Source organism: Olea europaea, chromosome 5 (genome assembly GCF_002742605.1).
Source record: "Olea europaea var. sylvestris chromosome 5, O_europaea_v1, whole genome shotgun sequence".
Taxonomy (NCBI): domain Eukaryota; kingdom Viridiplantae; phylum Streptophyta; class Magnoliopsida; order Lamiales; family Oleaceae; genus Olea; species Olea europaea.
In genome coordinates this window covers 16,503,695-16,524,160 of record NC_036241.1, presented here as the reverse complement: position 1 = coordinate 16,524,160, position 20,466 = coordinate 16,503,695, and the positions used below count along the sequence as shown (strand labels likewise).

Here is a 20,466-nt window from a genome sequence, read left to right as displayed (position 1 = left end):
TATATATATATATATATATATATATATATATATATATATATATATATATACACACACACACACACACACACACACACACACACATACTGAAAACTACAACAAGAAGAATAAAATATTAATCCACATCCATTAACTGCGGTGCGCACCAAAGTAAAATAACTAATCACAATATTTTATAGTTAAACTTGCCATATTTTAGTCCTCCAAATTCACAATCATTTAATGCTTCTTTTATATATTAAGACTTATCACTCATCATCATAAGTTAATAGTTAGTACAAACTCCACTCCCCCCGCCCCACCCTCGGCTGCCACCACCACCAGCTTTCTCTCCCACACACAAACTCACGTTGTTTAGTATATTAGTGTGATAATTTGCATCAGTTATCAAGTGGCCTTCTATATCAAGATCAACAATCTATCTTTATTAGGTATATACAATCATATGCATTTGGTGTACGTTTAGTGTATCATATTAAACCAACTAAGGAAAAAAATTATTTTATCTGATGGATATATTATTCGCATTTAATTATTCATGTAGCTTATCCTTCTTTAGTCACACTGGATTAAAACAATTCCTTCGATAAAATGGGTTTGTACAAGATTGTGTGTTCTTACCATAATAATTCTATACGGTGTACCAAAAGTAATTATTAAAAGGAATGACCGATTCATTCTAAAATCATCTCATTGTGAGATTATATAAATCTTAAGAGAAAAATTCGACAATATTATATTAATTAGGGTACTATCTCTCGATTCGATGACATCACAAGAACAAAGGAGACTTGCAAAGACTGTTTGCACAAGGAATGGAGCGATCCCAGTAATCATGAGTTTAATGAAGAACTGAATAGAATGATCAAAACACAATGACATAACGACGACTCTATAGATGCTACAAACCCCAATGGATGCACGACGAATGTGAGAAGCATCTTCCCCGATAAGCCTATATATTGATTAATAGAGGGTAGAGAACATTATTCAATCTCCTTACCAACTCTTTCTGCTAGGTTGTGGAAGATGTGCTAGAATTAATTTGATCATGGTACTATCTCTCTAAACATCAAATTTAAGTAGTTTTTAACTTTATCTGATCTAATACGTTGCTCCAAACGCGCATTATCTAGGTAAAATCTCGAGCTCAACATGGAAGAAGTTAGGTAATGGGTTATTGGGATTCCAACGTGCCCCATATTTTGTAAAGGTTCTAAGGCGACCAATTAGAGTTCCTCAAGTTTAGACAACAAAGAATAAGAAAACCATGTACTTATCCAACATATAATATTATTAGTTGAAAGAGGTGATGGGATTCCACTTTTAGAGCATGGACAAGTACTATGGCTTGAATTTCTTTGAAATTATTACTATTTTTCTTAAAGTGGTGACAATGACGATACCGTCACAATGCATGAGATATATTTCAAATTGAAATTTTATTGACATAATCGATACATTAAATTCAATTTAAACAAGATAGTCAACAAAATCCTACACATGTTTCCATTCATAAATCATGCTTAGTTCTATTTAATCCAGGCATGATTTGAATATTGTGTTTTATCATTTAACCATCCCTTAATCTTTGAGAGGGAAGTAGGACAATTAGGAAAAATAAAAAGCATACTATTTGTTTTAAGTGTCAATACTTTCACTTAGTGTCAATTTCTTATTGATTGGGAGACGGAAAGGGAGGGAAACAAAAGGGTATTTAAAGGGTAGTTTTGGTTGGGATTTGTTGCCAAGAATTGGTGAGAGCTCTAGCTGCACACTACACTTGGGAAAGGTGAGTAGTATTTCGCTAAGCTTCTTCAGTTTACTTCTTTCACTTTCTTTTATGGAAACGGCGTCTAAATGATACGTTTATAATATAGTTTGTTTGGAATTTTTGTTATTATGTTTAGCCATTTCATTGCTCCTCTCATACCTTATTTTTTCCATTTTTGTCTTAGAAACATGAAGACTACATTAATCATGTATGCTATTACATGATCTTCTATAGGTACATATTGTTAGAAAAGTTAAGTAACATATATGTGGACAAGGATGAAATAAAAGATTAACGCATTTATGCAAGTGCCCGAAGCAACTGGGAAAGCATTCAAGGTTGCTCCCTCCGACCCGCAATTCCAACCGAAGGAGGGAATTGAGTCAGGGTCGTTCCTTAAGGCAGTCCGAGCTCGCACATTCTTGAATGTACGAGCATCAGGCTGCTCTTCCTATCTCCTATCTCCCTTCTTCTATCTTCCTTTCTTCCTTTGTCTATCAAAAAAAAATCTCTATTGAGTTCAAAGCGTCCAAAGGTCCCAAAGGCAGTTGTGAAGGAAGACATTTTGTAGTGCTTTGAAACCTCATCCTTTACATTTAAGAAGCCAAAGTAATCTAATAAACTATCTTTTGGATTTATATATAAAGATTTTAAGAAGTTGAATACTCAACCCTTATTACATACTACATCAACATTTCAGAATAAACATTGAAGAATGCATGAGCACATTGAATTAAACAAAAAGATAATATCATAACTTCGGCGAATCAATGCAACCATAATCGTCAGTGTAAATGGTACAAATTGAGTTATCATGTCAAATAAAGCTACACACAACTCATCCCACCTTAAAAAAAAAAAGCTCAATCTACTTTATGCCTTTAATTTGTTACCTTTCCACATCAGTGCAAAGTCGAACTCAATTTATTTCTTCAGCTATCTACCTATGTGGATTTCTCTTAAGCCATACATGACACACTCAAGTTAGAGTTGAGATCTGTCGTCGAAAATTTGCTCTCTAATTTGTTGTCCACCAATAATGTAAAATAATGTGTCAATCATGTATTTGGTGAACGGCAAATTTTGGATGGCAGATCTCAATTCCTCACAAGCTTTATATCCATGTCCCATGCAGTGAGTCACTGAACGCTGGTTTTCATCGATACAAAATTTATTTAGCTTGAAACTTATTTACATAGGAGGAAACTGCATGTGCTTCCCCAAACATGCCCTATAAAGTTATGAATTGAAAATAAGTAGTTTTATCGAAGTTTGCAAATGTTCTACGGCGCATTTCATTTCATTCTACACATAAACTTTTGTCTTCAATGGTTCCCCCAATATGAAAGTGACACATTTAAAGATGTTGAGTCATTGACTGTTCCTGTCACTTTTCCGCGAAGTAGTCTCCATAATAATTGAACCAAAAAAAAAAAAAAAAAATTGTGTTCAATTAATTTTTTTTTGTTTTTAAGTGGGTTCAAAGTTTTACTATAGATCACCAAGCGAGATAGAGTCTTGTATAATTATTGATTTGTTAACAATGACAAAAATAGATTTTATGGCACGTCAAACCCTTTTTTCCATGATCAAGTGAAGAATCACTATAAGTGCTAGTTCGGTAGTGATTTTGAAAATTGATTTTTGAATCGTTAGAGAGAAAAATGAGTTCTACTTGTAAGAGAAAATGTAAAAAATGACGATTGGAATAGTGAAATAACAGTAAAAAAAATTGATTTTTTGAGAAGAAAAATCAATACCAAACATATTCTAAATATGGTGAGTTGAGATTGACATTACAAAGGTTGAAAATATATAGGCTGGATTCTCAATCAAACTGGAAATGATTCAACCCTTTTTCTCTAAGAGGCAAGGAATAATTAAAAATTGACATTACAAAGGTTGAAAATATGTAGGCAGGATTCTCAATGAAAAGACATATAGCTTGATAAAAGTTTAGATATACAGATGCAATTTGGTTAAAGAGTATTGAACCAAAAAAAAAAAAAAAAAAGTTGTGTTCAATTAATTTTTTGTTGCTTATAAGTGGGTTTAACCAGACGAGAAGAATCAGCGCAGGTATATCTACTAACCTTAACTTGTAGTAGGATATTTTTATTTCATGTTGTTTAGTCATTCAATCTAACAAGGAAATGAAAATTGAAGAAAAGTAGCATAAGAATTCTAGGAATTTCTTCTCATGCTTCATTTTTCCTGAACCAACAAATTTGTTTAGTCAAACTTTATCTTCAATGCGAGCATGATAAAGGTTGATTAAGTATGCAATTTTTTATAAATAAATGATGGGTTTTGATTAGACAGTACTCTAGTTTATAATGAACCATCTCTATTGACGTTTGTTTGTCACTTTTGCTGTCACAATTTGTGGTATCCTTATTCATTAAAACCAGTCTATGTAATATTTATTTTTGATGACTACTATGTGAATCATAGTATGGTGTATCTTGTCAACAAGTAAGGCTGAAGTAGGTAGAAGTTTTTGACTAAAAGTATGGCTGAAAACCTTTTGTAATACATATATACTACCAGCCGGGTAGTATGAAAATTGTATCAGAACATTTGCTATTTTATGATTATCATTTTCTTCCTCTTTGTTTTATAAAATACCATCAATCTCAGATTGAGCTTTTAAAAAGATGAATAATTATTCTTGTTTTGGCTTCAGATTGACATTTGGAGACTAAAGAATTTCTAGAGTTCAGTGATTTCTTTTTACTTGATCTGTAAGGCTACTATCAGGTTATCATTTTCCAACAACTTTAAGCATTTGTCTGTAGCTTTTAAACGAATTTAGGAGTTTTAGGCTTAACTGGGGAGAGACTAGAGGAATCTTTGTGATGAGAAAAGGTCAATGCACCCATGGACACAATTTTATTTTATTTTTTTCCCTTTCTCTGTCTTTGTGTATATTTCTAGAAGATTACCTGGGAAATGTAGAACTGAGTAAGGTTTGTGTAATTCCTAAATCATGTTACATTTTTTGAATAAGAATGCTATTCGTCACAGCTTCATTGATCAATGAATTAAAGGCTCATTGTCACCTAGACTGATGATAAATATCGTCATTTAGACTTTTTTGGTTAAACTACTTTTTTCTCCTCTTTCATAATACATAAATATAGTGATTTCTTGAAATGAATGATTCAGAATTAACTGGCTAATGCTTATTAAATCGTGTTAAATGAAAGAGGATAAATGTGATGCTAGTAGGTTTATTTATAGCCTGAATTCGAATGATATATTTTCTCCCAACACTGGTTTAATTATAAAAGATATTGTAGCGCTTCAGAAGGAGATACGGTGTGATTCGTGGAGCTTTACGTCTAGAAATAGGGATAAAGTTGCTTACACACTAGCTTCCTTTGCTACCACAACCCCGGCTGCTTTGAGCTGGGTAGACTATATTCCTCAATCTCATCAGCTGCTCATGACGAATTATCTTCATTAAAGTTACTGTGAGATTTGTTGGGTTTTCTCTCCCTCCTTTTTTTTTCTTTGTTAGGGAATGCATCTTTTAGCCCCAATTGGTAGTTTGCAAGCTAATAAGGTTTTTATAGGGGGAGATATATCTGATATGTTATGGCTGTATCATTTTTTTTGGTAAGATAAATAGGAAACTTTGTCCTCCATTAAGGAAAAAAGAAATTAAAATCTTGTCAATCATAATGTTGATAAACACTATCTTCCCTTGAGGGATTCCTTGCATTATATAGGAAGAGTATTACCTTATACAATTATGATATCAATATAAATATGGTAGATATAATCAACCTAAATATGGTAAATATAATTATATATATTATTATATTGAGCCATAGTCTTTGTCTATCTTCATGATATTCGTTAATCTCCATGATATCTGTCGATCTCATTGACAAATGTCAAGTACTCACCTAAATCCTCAATTAAAGAAGTTGCGACCGTTGTTAAATGTGCGACCGTCATTAGCTAGTACGGTTTACATTTCACGTGCATACTTCCTTTATCCTTCTTATTTCTCAAATTCATCCCAACTAATCATAAAGCCTGCTCATTTTTCCTTCCCTTTATGATATTTTGCTCGTTCCAATTGTTTAGATATTTAGGTGGATATTTGATTGAAATGTAAAGCTATTTCCCCTTGTGCACATCCTGATTTGTACCCTTCAGGCTATGTACTCAGGCTGCTGCATACTGCAAAACTTTAACGATAAAAATTGAACATTTTCAGGTGTAATATTTTGTTGATTTGGAACAGTTGCTCGCCAAGTGCTCCATCCTTCTGCAAGTCATTGTTCTTTCCATCTGTCCGGCAATTTATAACCATGGCTGACGAAGTTAATATGCTGCCTTCTTGGAGAAAGTGGACAATGCCACTCTTTGTCTTCTTCAAAGATGCTAGGTGAATGAATATTCTAATCCCTTACTTCAAGTTGCATTATGCTGGCTAGCCAAACTATATATATGATTAAAGTCACACTTACAGGAAAAAGGTCGGCTTTGTTTACTGTACAATAGTTAATATCGGAAATAAAAGTAGAGAAGAAAAACATTTAGAAAAATGAATTAAAATTAGGAATGATCAAAGACTTTTACACTTTATCAGAAGATATAATTCTTGTTTTGTTTAATTCATTATTTCGTCTTCTGTTGGGTGTGCAGATATGTTTTCAAAAGGGATGATCTCGGTTTGGAAATACTGAGCATTGCATTCCCCGCAGCTCTGGCATTAGCTGCTGATCCTATTGCTTCTTTGATTGATACAGCATTCATTGGCCGTTTAGGTATGCCTTCTTGTATATTTTTGAATTCCCTGTATCAGCAAAGTAAATCATTTTGTCAATGGTGTGATCTTTTATTGCCTAAGTAAAATCTGTAAAAGGAAAATCATCACCTATATGGACATGTTTTAGACTGTCAAGGACTGCACAAACGTTGTAGTTCAATGTTTTAGCTTCTTTTCTTTAATAATACTATCCATAGTGTTGTAAAATTCTCCTTACAAATTTCAATGTTTCCGCAGTCCAATTCTTTAAAATTTTATAACTCGTAATGGTCTAATATTGAGTGTCAAACATGCTTAAGTTCTCATCCGTTTAAGTTGAAGTTATCTATTAACTTTAGATGACATCTCGTTTCAGTTAACTAATTTCTTGAAGAAATGTTTGTGCTCCAAATTTTTCTTTTACTTAGTTTCCGTTATTGCACAGGTCCGGTGGAGATAGCTGCTGTAGGAGTTTCGATTGCTATTTTTAATCAAGCCTCTAAGGTTACCATATTCCCACTTGTTAGTATCACAACTTCTTTTGTAGCTGAGGAAGACACGGTTAAAAGAATTAGAGATCAACAACAAACAAGCGAAAACTCAGAAAAAGGTACTTCGAAGTACAAAGAAATGGACGAGTTGGTGCCGGAAGATGCCGTGCTTGAAAACTTAGAGAAGGGCTCAGCAGAAAAAGATGAAACAAAAGAGTCAGCTTCAGAAGATGGTATGTTTCAAAGAAAGCTTATCTAGAAACTAAATGTCTGTGTTTTGCGTACTGCCAACACTTCCAAGTAATAGCTCTGTTCCAACTGATGTGAAGGCAGTTTTACTTGTGAGCTTTTGACAGTTCCACCTAGAGGTGTAAAGTTGGGTTGATCCACCCAAGCTCAAGCTCGTGGCAGCCTGGCAACACTAGCCTTTTTTAAGTTTCTTTTCAGAAAAAAATTTAAAATATCTGATTGTCAGGCCGTACTGGGCCTCTAGACCAGACAAGCCAGGCTGCATCTAGCAAGGCTGGACAGCCCGACCGGTTACCTGTAGTTCCACCGAGAATCAAAAGGATTTGAAATGGTTGTAGAAACTAAATTTCAAGGTGTCACCAATAAATACATAGATTCCAAAATTATAATTTATTAAAGTTCGTCGTTGGTTTGAGTTCTTTAAGATAATCAGTATTATTTTCTAGCAACTCGTGTTTTTTCTTCAGCAGATTTCAGAACTACTGCATGTAAGTCTCCGGATGTTATCAGCAGCAACCCAAAGAAAGGAAAACTCAGTAGTGAACGCAGACATATCCCTTCTGCATCAACTGCACTTCTTCTTGGTTGTGTGCTTGGACTCCTTCAGACCATATTCCTCATATTTCTAGCAAAACCGCTCTTAGGTTTCATGGGTGTAAAATCTGTAAGTATCAAGCATATGGTATCTCAATATTCAAGTAGGCCATTAGTCTCTCTATCTCTTCTCTGACTTTTTAAACCGAATAAAAACTTTCCCATTTGTTAATCTTTTATTTTTAATAGTACTTCTCATCATGCATTCTTAAGTGAAATATTAAACATTTGCCTGCACAGAGTATTCATGTGTTCTTTAATGGATACACCTTTTGAAATGGTGAAATAGGAATCTCCTATGCGAGCCCCTGCACTGAGGTATTTGACACTAAGATCACTTGGGGCTCCCGCTGTTCTTCTTTCTTTGGCCATGCAAGGAGTCTTTCGAGGTTTCAAGGACACTAAAACTCCTCTTTTTGCCACTGGTAAGACAACTACTCTTGAAGTTTACATTTTCTTTTTCTTTTTTTTTATTTGTTTGTGTTGGAAAATTATCACACTGGGGTTTGGAGTAGAAACCAAGAAATGAAAATTCAAGAAGATGAAAATAATGGAAAAAACCTAAATAAATATGAATGTTCAAACACGACATTATATTGCTGTCCTCAAACGATATTTGCCCTCTCTCGTATATAATTTTAGTGTTTAAAGGGTCTCATGGCAAATGGTTTGTTGGATTAATCAAGTCTTGTAGAAAATCAAACACTTAAGTACTAGTGTGACTCTCAAAAACTTGAAGGAAACTAGGGAAATTTGAATATGGATGTTGTGGAATGAAAGAATGTTCATCATATGTTTGTAATATGATTTCTATATTGTGTATTGATCATCTCATCACCTATTTAGAGGTTTGAATCAATCCCTCACGAATTAATGCCAAATCATTATGAAAAGCTGCAATGTTTCAACCAAAAAATCGTCAGAATTAAAACAAAATCGACCTCAACGGTCACTAAAATACGACCATGCAACCGCATGGAGTAATCTTATGCGGTCGCATGGTTTATACCAAAACTGGCCTCCCAGTTTCGGACTATGGCCATGCGGCCGCATGGCCAAATAGTCCATGCGGTCGCATAGGCTTATGTTGCAGCCACCATCTTCATTTTTCATTCCATATTCCATTTGCTTATTGATTGTTTGAACTACATTTTCGATCAGTTTGTACATCCATTCTTTGTTCTTTTCAATCAAAACAAGAATTTTGTTCATATTAAGCAATGGGAATGACCATTTGAACCTTTTTTAACAAACGATTTGAATCCCTTGATTGTATTTTTGTTACATCTTACAAGAAATTCCACAAGAAACCTTAATACTATAATCTTCTGATTAATATGGCCAAATCTTTCCCGTGCAAGTGAAAAATGGAAGATCCTTTGCTAATTTCCCTCTACCAGATACATAGTAAACAAATTTAATTTCTTGTTTTATAATAAAACAAAATTTAAATTTATCCTCTGAACTTCAGATACACCCGATCTTATCCTAGTTTTTTTTTTTTTCTGCTACTAGTTGCAGGAGATTTGGCAAACATAATTTTGGACCCAATTCTTATATTTGTGTGCCGTATGGGTGTGAGCGGTGCAGCCATTGCACATGTCCTTTCTCAGTAAGTTTTGTATCCGTACTGTATTCACTACTCTTGATCTGTTTAGTAAGGTAGACTCTACATCGATCAATAGGACTACAGGATAAAAACAAGTTGAATTATTGTGTGTCATATTATGTAGCATTGTCTTGCATTCTCATAGTTTCTTCCGATAGCATATCGTTGTTTGTTCATCGAGCCTTTAATATAAAATTTTCCTCACGTGAAAACTGGTTGTTGCAGGTACTTGATCTCCGTGATTCTCTTGTGCAAATTGATGAAACAAGTTAATATATTATCTCCGAATCTTGGAGATTTGCAGTTTAGTAAATTCCTCAAGAATGGTTAGTCCATTAGTAATGTTTTTTATCACTTCAGTTGAATATGCTCCACTGACATTTTGTTATATGATCGGACACGATTGGACACAGGTTTTCTGTTACTAGCAAGAGTTATAGCTGTGACCATCTGTGTGACTTTGGCTGCATCAATGGCTGCAAGGCTAGGTCCAACACCTATGGCTGCCTTCCAGATATGCTTGCAGGTCTGGATGACATCATCACTTCTTGCTGATGGTTTGGCTGTTGCGGGACAGGTAACAGCTTTTTCAGAAACTGCTGAATGTTCTCTCCGTATTGAATCGTTTGAAGAAGGAAAATCTTAAAGCAATCAAACAAAATCAGGGTTTAATTCTAAGATTAAGAGAAACTACTTCATGCCAATTTTTCTCTATGGAAATAAGAACTGTAGTGTTAATGAAGGTAGAATGCCTACACTTCATCTCCTCATTGTAACTTTCAAAACAAATTCTAGTCTTTAAGCTCCAGATTAATTGTAGTTGGATGAAAACCCATATATGAAATAGAAGTTAGGATTTCTGTCAAAATATTTGACATATTTTTACGTTGGCTTTCAAACTATCGCAACCCTCCTCCTTGGAATGGACTACAGAAAACAGACGCGGAGTTAGAAATCATATTCTTCAAATATTGATATTTTCTTGAAGACCTAAACCTTGTTATGGGTCTTTGAAAATGAATTCGAGTAGTTTCATCAGCTTTTCGTTCATTGTTTTCCTGTATAGTTGGTTGACTCTATCAGACTTTTATCTGTTTGCCACTCTTCCAGGCTATCCTTGCTTGTGCATTTGCTGAGAAAGACTATCAGAAAGCAGCAGCAGCTGCATCCCGAGTACTACAGGTAGATTTCATCCAAATAGCATATATTCTCCTCCATGTTGTAGAGATTATAGTATTGGCTGATCAAGAATTGTAAAATATTCGATTTTCCAAATTTTCACGAGAAAAATGACCTTTTTCGTGCAAAGATTACCACAACAAGCTAAGCTAATGCTATATTGGTATATAGAGTTTCTTTTCTGTTGTATCAATAGTTACTTCATCTATTGCTTGACCTAAAATGGATAGTGGATTTGACGAGCAATTTGTCATTCTCCCATTCCTAAGAAAGGGATAACTATAATTTATTTTCACAAATGTAAAGTACACGAATTCTTAAAAGGAAAAATATTTACCTACACTGAGATGTGTCCCCTCTCATGCAGATGGGATTTGTACTGGGAATTGGACTTGCTCTTTTTGTGGGACTTGGTTTGCAATTTGGATCTGGAATTTTTTCGAATGACAAAAGTGTTATTCACATGATATCTATAGGCATCCCGGTATCTCCTCATACACTGGCTGAAGTTAAATATGATGCTTACATTTCTATATTTTAACCTCTGTTTTATCATCAGTTTGTTGCAGCTACACAGCCAATAAATTCATTGGCATTTGTTTTTGATGGTGTTAATTTTGGAGCATCTGATTTTGCATATTCTGCATATTCCATGGTAAATTTATCACCTCTTGTCTACATAGATTGAATCCTTCTCACAGTAGAATGTGATAGTTGTTAAGAATCTATTTGAGTTAAATCTTCACTAATATTTGACAATGAACTGAAGAGAGAGCGAAAAAGGATTCATTTAGCTGAACCAAATTTTAGTAGAAAATGCCCTAGTTAATTTTGTAATTTTCTAAGTATAAAATAAGCAAGTTTCCAATTATAATCTTCCATTTTCAGGTACTAGTGTCAGCAGTAAGCATTGGATTCCTGTTTTTCCTCTCCAAAACTAATGGTTTCATTGGAATATGGTTTGCTTTAACAATTTATATGGGATTGAGAGCATTTGCTGGTGTTTGGAGGTAATTATCCAACTTGCCATGCAAATAAACAATCATCAATATAAATTATTATCTTCTATAGCAGATTAATCAGAAACTTCAAATGAAATAGCATTCAAAACTTCGAATTGATTTGAAAAAATTTGTTTAAATTTTTGGTTGCCTATTTGCAGGATGGGAACTGGAACCGGGCCTTGGCACTTTCTTAGAGCCCGACTGTTGCCATAGATATAACTTCGTTTGTAGAATATCTGGAAGCTGAAAAATAAGATCTCACTGTAACATTTTGCCTCCATTTCTTGTTTATTTGTTTTTGTTTCTGTATTGTTTTCTGGGTAGCAATTTCTTTTTACTATATTCTACCTATATCTGTATAATTATCAGCCTTTTCCGTAATAAGAAGTTTTTATCCACTCCAACACTCAGTCCAGCATAATTGTCTAGCCCTTGTTTTTTACCTCTACTTATACAAAACAATAAAAGGGATGTCAGGACTCACTTGGACCATGATGGCCTTGCTCAAGCCCGACATGCTCCTAGAGTAGCTGTTAATATGAATAAGAAAAACTCTGTTGTAGTCATTTCTATACGTTCAATATACTCTACGGATAGTGAAACGCATAGAATTGAACATAAAAGGATTCTTGAATTGTTAAGAACAAAAATAAAAAGGGAAAAGTCATCCAATATCTCAAAGATGACCGACATAAATTGTGGGCACTAGAGTCCAGGCTGCTAAAGAATTTGAGTGGCAAACTCATATTCTATATAGCTGTACTGAGGATTCGTGAGAGACCAGAAAAGATTAGGACACGAACATTTCTAGATCATAATATATCAGAACCAATTTTTTTACAGAAATTTTAGATAGGTCTTTCTTCACTTCTGATAAAAGAACGCTACAACTTGTTTTCAGAGTTCTGATAAAGGAAAGTGGCGTAAGTTCATACAACTATGCTGTGTGTACAAACAGATTTGCCTTACAACTATGCTATGTGTACAAACAGATTTGCCAAACAAAGTTACATGTTGCCAGATGGCAACATTTCTTCGAAGTTTGCCCCAAAAACAAACTTAAAACATCCAATCTGGAGCTGCAGTCTCAGCCCCTATACACTGCCCTAACAATCTCCCTTGTACTAGGGGCTTATTTCAAGTTCATAACATCATATACGTTTAATGAGATGGATCATTTTGACCTTGTTTCCCTGCATGAGAAGATCCTGTAAAGCTATCCCGAAAAACACGAAGGAACATGGAAAGAAGATTTAAATAGCTATGACGGCAACAGTCAGGTGATAAAAAACTTGGGTCTTCAATTTCTTCATCCCACCCCAGTCCATATCTAAGTGCTCTTTGAAAAACATATAGAGTTTGGCAACTCTGTACATAATCTGGTTAGCACTTGGAGCATGAAACTGGAAGTCACCCACAAATCAACTAACAATAAGTGCAGCACTAAAAATACAGCAAGGGACAAAAAAGCCCGGTGAAATTTTAACTAGGAAAATACTCCGTTTATGGATCACATCTTGAGATTCCTTCGTGTAGCTTCCATTTTCAGCAAAAGGTCTTTGATATCCGTTTCCATCCTCATTTTCATATTGAAGTATTCCTGATATGCTCTTTCAAGGCCCTGGAGCTCATCCACTTTTTGTTTACACATCTCATCCGCCTCAGCCAATCGCAGTTTTGCAATTCGGGTCGTATATTCTTCTTCAATCATTCCATTTTTCGTTACTGCAATGCACTTTAGAGCTTCAGCTTCTCTTCTTGCATCATCAGCACGTGCTTGAAACATCTTAGCTTCTGCCTGCTTAATTCTCACAATGCTCTCCAATTCATCATATACGGGTTCCTTCTCAGTTTGTAGATCCATTTTCATTTTGTATTTATCACCCCTATTGCCATCAAAACTGGAAAGTAAACTAACAGATTTTTCCAATCGAGGAGCCTTTTCTGAAGAAACAGATTTTAGCCACATAGGTCCTTGGCTGGACCCAGCATTACCATTACTGCCACCCTTATTTTTTGTCGACAAATCTTTCCTAGATTCGGTGGAAATGAAGCCAGGCTTGAACAAATCAGATTCTGCAATTGAAGACATTATTCACACTATGCAGCGGAAGAACAACAGAGTCACAGAGATTATCCAAGCCAGAAAGAGAGAGAGAATTGAACATTATCACTGTGGCACTTATTTTATCAATAACTACTCAACGGCTAATACTGACGAGTAATTACCAACTCATCCTTTTCCCATCTCTTTTCTTTCCGTTCATTTATTTATGTTTATTTTACATTTTTTCTTCCAGAGCAGTGGTGGTGGTGTTAACAATTGATTATCTGTTCAGTTAAGAGAGTTAACAAGATAATTATCACGAGAGGGAGAAGAGTGAAGGAGGAGTACATATTTACGCTGTCTGCAAAACTATAGGCTTTACTTGTGAAGGTAGAGTAAAATAGACAAATTAGCAATTGTTAACATGTGGAACAATCAATCACTTTTAATGAAAGGTGCCTTTGAAATAATTCTTTCCGTGCAGGTTACCTTTATTTAAATGGGATTCCGCAGCAATTATAATTTTTGATGACTTTTGATAGCAGTGCGCATTTAGGCCCTGTTTGTGGCCCTTTAATTTCAAAAATTGGAGTATGGAATAGTGATTGATGTTGAAATGTACGGTTAAAAAAGAAGAAAATGTTTTTATATATGTGTAACATTATTTTAATGGAGAATGTGTTGTTGAAAATGAGTACTGTAGAAAAAATAATGTAGTAGAATGTGGGAGAATGGTTGACAAACAAGGGCTTATTAACCTTTTGAAAACTTTTCTTAAAGAGAAAATGGGTATGTTAGGGTGCGGGAGGATATTGAAAATTTATGAATTAAACAAAGCCATGCATTCAATAAATTAATCTGGTTACATATATATATTAGTAAGTTTTTAAATAAATAAATGAACTTTTTCATGTTTGAATTTTTTTACATAGTCATATTTACTAATAAAAATTTATCATTCATTAGTTGATAGAGAAAAATCTATGTCATAAAAATCAGACTGGACCGTTTTTAGTCCGATCCCAATTTGTTCAGTCGAACCAACATGTTTAGTCTGGTTTTAACCTTTCCAGTTCACATTTAGATGAAATTAAGTGTTTGTTTGGAAGACATTATTTGGAGTGAAAATTATTATTTTTTTGAATATGAGGTAAAAAAACATGAAAAGTTATAGATCCACGTGCAAAACTATTATGAAAAGTTATAGATCCACGTGCAAAACTATTTTATTGAAGAATGTATAATTGAAATTATTTTTGAGAAAAAAGTGATTTTCAAATACAATGTGCCACACACAAGCAGAGAATAATCACCAACTAATGAATGATATATATTTTATAAAAAATATAGTTATGTTTAAAAATTAAAATATAAAAATGTTTATTTAATTATTTATTAATTTGAAAACTTACGAAAGATATATTAACATATCAGGCTATATAAATTTTTTACGCAATTTAAAAGCAAAAAATATTTAATATAATTTTACAGTCAGACTAACAAATTTAAGAAATTTTATAATTTTTAAAAATTAATTTGAAGTAATTTTAACCAAATTAATTTATTGAATGCGTGTCCTCATCTAACGCATAATTTTTCGGTATCCTCTCACACCACCAACACGCCCATTTTCTCATTACAAAAAGCCTTACACTGAAAAGTCTTGAGAGTAATTTATAGTTGCATGAACTTCCAAAGGTTAATAAATACACTAACCAAAAGTCGCCAAAAATTACAATTGCTAAGGAGTCCCATAAAAAATAAAGGTAACCAGCAGCACCAAAAGAATAATTTCCAAAGGCGAATTAGATGTTCCCCTCGTTAAAATTGATAATTATTCCCAACTAATTAAATGGTACTGCACTGTATTTTACTCTACCTTCACATGTAAAGATGGCGTAAGTATGCGTACACCATATTATTACACCCCTACTTCACTTATCTAAGATCACTATACCAAGGGGGTTAACAATTAATTATCATGTGAGAGGACACTACAAAAAGATAGCCCATATATCTTATGCAAGCAACAGCAGCAGCAAAAAATATTAACTACCTCACAACAAGAATTTCCAAGGTTAATATTACGAGTTATTTTTATCTAACCAGCTTAACAAGTAAGACGGCAGAACAAGTGGTAAAAATGTAGCAGTTACTTAGTACCTAGTGATATTCTTGTATGTAGAAAAAAGAAAGGCAGCTATTGAAATATTAAAATGACATACAAGCTACAAATGGATTATCCCTCTACAGCATAAATTTCAAAGCATGATAAGACCACTTGTAAGAGCATTGAAATAAAGGAGTCAACCATTCAAACACCAGAAAGTTATATAGGGCCCATTTGGCAGGGTTTTGAAAAGCCAAAAGCGTTTTATGTGACTAAAAAGCTACTTTCGGATCTGCTCGAATAATTTTCTAGACGTGCTTTGTTTGACTAGAAGAGCTTTTAGAGGTAGCTTCCAGGGCAACTTCCTCATGAAACTCTTCTACAAGAAGCAGAAGTAGAAGCAGTGTTGAAGCATAGTGTAACTTGCATGTGCATATTAGATACAAGTACAATAACCAACACAGAAACCAATAAATCTAGAAAGAATTTTCCAAAAATCTGAAACAAATTCAAAGTTAGGAGTATGTTACTATAGCTCTAATTTTATATGGATATTGGAAATTAATAATGTATGTGATGTGCCAAAATAAGGAATCTCCTTTTTGTATAAATTAACATATGAAAACTGATTGATAGGCATTGAGTGCTTACCATTAAGGAAACCCAGAATATGGTTCTGCACCTCTTGAATGTAGGCTCTATTTGCCAATTTAGATAGCATCTGACTGGCAATCTCATGTAGTTGCTTCCCTCTCGAATCCTCACTGGCAGAGAATATTCTTCTTACATATTCAAGTTCTCTGGAAAGTGTTTCTGCTGTCCATTCTTTGACATAGTTCTGGAAAACTTCCTTCACAAAGCCAAACATCTCAGAAGGATGATCACAGGCAACACAGTGAAATTGCATTTCTGTAGTGCCTTGAGCACCAGCTGCACTATGCCCATTTCTAATATAGGATTCCCGTAATCCACAATCAGCATGACACCAATGTAAACATACATCACATCCAACCCAACTGCACGTGTTCGATGCCATGTCAAACTTCGAACACACGAGGCACATGCACTCCCTGCAAAAACCATTCTTCTGTGTGCATATTTTGCAATCACATTCATCCACAGGCACAAGACTCCGGCAAGTAAGATTCCTACATCTTAAATTTAGAAATATCTCAGCCAAATCAGAAGATTGTACGTTGTAATTTTGCTGAAGAAATTCCTGGAGACCGGTTTTTAGAGCCACCAAGATTTCCAATTGACTAACTGACGACTTCACTAGCATGTCCAGGGTAATATCTTGTCTGTTTCTCAATGCTTTCTGCAAAGCACGCAACTGCCAGTGCTTACCTGGATTTAAAATGATTTCACGAATAAACTCCTTCACACATGTCACGTGTTGTTCAGTCATTTCATTAAATTTCTGGGCCATCACATGGAGTGGCTCAGCAACTATCATAGTAACTATAGACTCAGCAAAGTCAGCTCCAACCACCAGTGCCTGCTTTTTTCCCTCTGGATTACTGGTCCTATGTAAACTAGCATTATCTCTATCTTCCATCACTGGTCTCCTGTCTTTGCTATATCCAGGTCCATTTCCATGAGATCCAATACTCTGCGAAGGAGATCTAATGTCATTTAGTTGCTGAGATTGTGCTCCACATAAATGTTTATTAACACTTAATTGCCTATCTAGTCCAATTGGTTTTGAACTTCCCTCTACAACTCTTAGATGTTGTAACACAGGTTGTCCACTTGAATTTCCTTGAGATGCTTGGAACTGATGATGCAGGCTATTTCCAATAGAAGTGCCTTGATATATTGGAATTTCTTTGTTCTTATGGTCATCTGAAGACGGAGCGTTCCAATCCACTCCCTGAAATATGGGCCGACTACCAACAGATTTCTCATAATCATATGCATCGTAAGTCAGTGAACAGCTAGGGTTGTGAGTGAACTGCTGAGAACCAGAAAAAGACACTGATGCAGTATATCCATCAGAATTTGTGTGAAATGTGCTAGGAAAGGATTGAGCACTCCTTGCATGACTAGGAGAACCAGCGTCCTGGCCTCTATTTCGAGCACTGATAGGCAATAAAACATTTGGCAAGCTGAGAGAAAGGTCAAGAGCAAGTTTTTCATCTTTATGCGTGTTCTGAGGTGACTGCTCGACTTTCTCTTGCTTCTTAACTGGATCATTGGAGAAAAATTCAAATCCTCTGGTACTCGGTCCTTCAAAACCACTGTTTTCGAATGTTATGAGGCCCTTTGATTTGTTTTCAATCTCCAAAAAGTTTTCCAATATGTGAGTGCTGTTTGAGGGCGAGACAGCAATATTTTTGCCCTTATCCTTCAAATGTTGGGTTGTTTTCTCTTTCAAGGGCACTTCAATTTCTTCAGCAAACCCCTTGTTTACATTTGACATATCAGCACCAGCTGCCTTATCTTCATGATCAGTACCTTTATCTTCCCCTTGTTCCTTTTGTACAATTTTTGGCTTTTCAGCAATTGTAGCGTCTGCATCCTCCTTGCCATGGCTTTCTATTCTAGCCTCCTCTTCATCATCACCTCTACAATTATCTCTTGTAGCCTCATTTTCATCTGCACTTCTGCTTATCCCCAGAAGTGAACTATTCTTATCATCTGGCAATTCGTTAACTTTATTTGTTATGTCTTGAACATCTTCCAATGTTCCAACTTCTGTTGGCTCCTCATGACTACCCACTTTACTCGTACCTCCCATTTCTAAAGGTGAGGAATTTTCTTTTTGCTGCAAAACTTTGTTCTGATTGTAATGTTCATGATGGAGCTCCATCTGAGAGGATTTCAATTTACCAGCAGCTTGCATAGGAAAATGCACGGGTTCAGCGTCCAGTTCCAGCTCCCCCTCTTCCCTTTCACTGCTAGGGGCGCCACTATCCACTGGCATATATTCACTTCTTTTTACTTCAAAACTCTTTGACTGATCGCTGACAGAATCCTTCGAACAAGCAGGAGACTTTGCATCTCTCGGTCCCTTGGGGGATTTCACCTTACCAACATCCTCTAACTCCACTCTATTTCCTCTGGCTAACTCACTACCACTACTTCTGTTTCCTTCATCTCCATCTTTCTCCACACTAAACCTTCGCCATGATGAAACACTCCCCTCCCTCCTTGACCTTTTACTCTCTGACCTAAACCCTTTTGGAAACTCCCTCCTAGGTCCTGAAAAGCTTTCAGATCGATGAATCCGATCCATGCCGTACCCAACCCGAGGCGAAGAACTCAAAATCCCTCTCTCATTCCCCTCTCTATGCCGATCATAGCTCTTCCTTCTATCATAACCGTCCATGTCATAATTTGACCATTTTCTGACCGATCTTGAACTGTCCCAATCATCTTCTAACCGATCATACCTAGATGATGATGAAGACAAACCCTTTCTCCCACTCTCAGAAGACTTGTAATAAGAGCTCCTATGAGAAGAAGAAGATCGGTTGAAACCCAGATCCTCCTCCCTTCTTCCCCAATCTTTAATAACACCCTTATCCCCATATGGGTCAAGATCATCACTTGACCTCAATCTCTTCATATTCTTAAACTTCAAAAATAACTAACTCTGCGCAATCAAATATACAGAACATCAAAAAGATTCAACAAAAACCATGACTTTTGCACAATTTTCTCTGTTATAAATATCATTACTTCAACGAAATTCGACTAAACTACCACAACATTTTGAAAAATCAAAGAAAACCTTCAAACTACTCATCCCAATCATCCATTCCATTCAATCTCCAAGTAAACACAGACTAAAATATTGCTTGAGCTGTAACCCTAGGTTCCAGATGCACCAAACTTTTCAACACCGACTACAAAATTAAGAAAAAAATAACTCCAAATCAGCAAATCTGACCTTTACAACCCTAATTTCCCATTGAAGACTTTCGATACCACCAAAGGCAGACTCAAAGACACTTTTGAGAAAATCAACTAATACGTACGCCGGAAAAGCTCACTACCCGTTTTATTTATACGGGTGGATGGGAGGTTTTATTACTTCAGTCAACGGAGATTTTGGGAGTTTCTAGAGAGAGAAACTAGAATACGCAAAAGTGCGTAGAGCACACAGGTCAAGGATTAAGGCTTTTGATGGGGACGAGGAGAAATATATTTTTGTCTACTGTTTCTTGAAATGTAAAAGGCAGACCAGTTTTGACCTTTCCACGTCAGGTTACTGACAAATCGGTCTTCATAGTGAACTAGCCCCCATTAAATTATAAGGTTCAATTTGATTGAAAATATTGAATTGAATTGAATTGAAAAAGAATTTAAGGAATTGAATTGTTTAGAAATTATTTTTTTTGAGAATTGTAAATTATTGTATTTGATTGGTATAATTTTTTAAGTGAAAAATATTGAAATAAAAGTATTTTTTATGCTCGTTTGATTTTATTTTACATGAAAATTATCAATTAAAGGGATAGATTTTACTGGTATTGAAGATGAAATTTGTTTCCATTGTCAACCCAAAAAAAAAATTCAAGATAATCATCTATCTTTTGATATTCGTTTTGCTTTGTTTTACATAGAAATTGTCAATTAAAAGAAAATATTTTTTTGCATTATTCTTAGAATTTATTTCCATTGCCAAAAAATTAAAAA

The 20,466-nt window shown here is 35.0% G+C and overlaps 2 protein-coding genes across 4 annotated transcripts; one reads left to right on the top strand and one right to left on the bottom strand.

The window, feature by feature from the left end:
• The first annotated feature begins 1,567 nt into the window (after positions 1-1,567).
• On the top strand, positions 1,568-12,075 carry LOC111394862 (protein DETOXIFICATION 43). 3 transcript variants are annotated; one of them, XM_023020897.1, is made up of 14 exons: positions 1,568-1,792; positions 6,006-6,176; positions 6,437-6,558; positions 6,985-7,263; positions 7,747-7,943; positions 8,163-8,298; positions 9,389-9,485; positions 9,708-9,808; positions 9,896-10,059; positions 10,593-10,664; positions 11,029-11,145; positions 11,221-11,316; positions 11,550-11,671; positions 11,824-12,075. In XM_023020897.1, exons 2-14 carry the CDS (start codon positions 6,100-6,102, stop codon positions 11,876-11,878), a joined length of 1,635 nt encoding a protein of 544 aa, XP_022876665.1. In that variant the 5' UTR covers positions 1,568-1,792; positions 6,006-6,099; the 3' UTR covers positions 11,879-12,075. The 3 variants fall into 3 exon arrangements, with proteins under 3 accessions (XP_022876665.1, XP_022876667.1, XP_022876666.1); XM_023020899.1 differs by having other exon boundaries at positions 1,569-1,792; positions 7,750-7,943; XM_023020898.1 differs by lacking the exon at positions 1,568-1,792 and adding an exon at positions 3,835-3,853.
• A 380-nt stretch (positions 12,076-12,455) lies between these two features.
• Positions 12,456-19,957, bottom strand: LOC111394861 (protein OBERON 4-like). The gene is made up of 2 exons (XM_023020895.1): positions 16,474-19,957; positions 12,456-13,741 (listed from the first exon to the last, which is right to left on the bottom strand). The coding sequence occupies exons 1-2, from the start codon at positions 19,391-19,393 to the stop codon at positions 13,176-13,178; spliced, it is 3,486 nt and encodes a 1,161-aa protein (XP_022876663.1). The 5' UTR covers positions 19,394-19,957; the 3' UTR covers positions 12,456-13,175.
• Positions 19,958-20,466: the final 509 nt, after the last annotated feature.

Bases quoted from the DNA above. Each gene is read 5' to 3' on its own strand.
- LOC111394861 (XM_023020895.1), bottom strand. From the start codon at position 19,393: ATGAAGAGATTGAGGTCAAGTGATGATCTTGACCCATATGGGGATAAG. The intron at 13,742-16,473 runs GTAAGCACTCAA...CTTCAATTGCAG, and splicing joins TATTCTGGGTTTCCTTAATG to AATCTGATTTGTTCAAGCCT.
- LOC111394862 (XM_023020897.1), top strand. From the start codon at position 6,100: ATGGCTGACGAAGTTAATATGCTGCCTTCTTGGAGAAAGTGGACAATG. The intron at 7,944-8,162 runs GTAAGTATCAAG...ATGGTGAAATAG, and splicing joins GTTTCATGGGTGTAAAATCT to GAATCTCCTATGCGAGCCCC. The intron at 11,317-11,549 runs GTAAATTTATCA...TTCCATTTTCAG, and splicing joins CATATTCTGCATATTCCATG to GTACTAGTGTCAGCAGTAAG.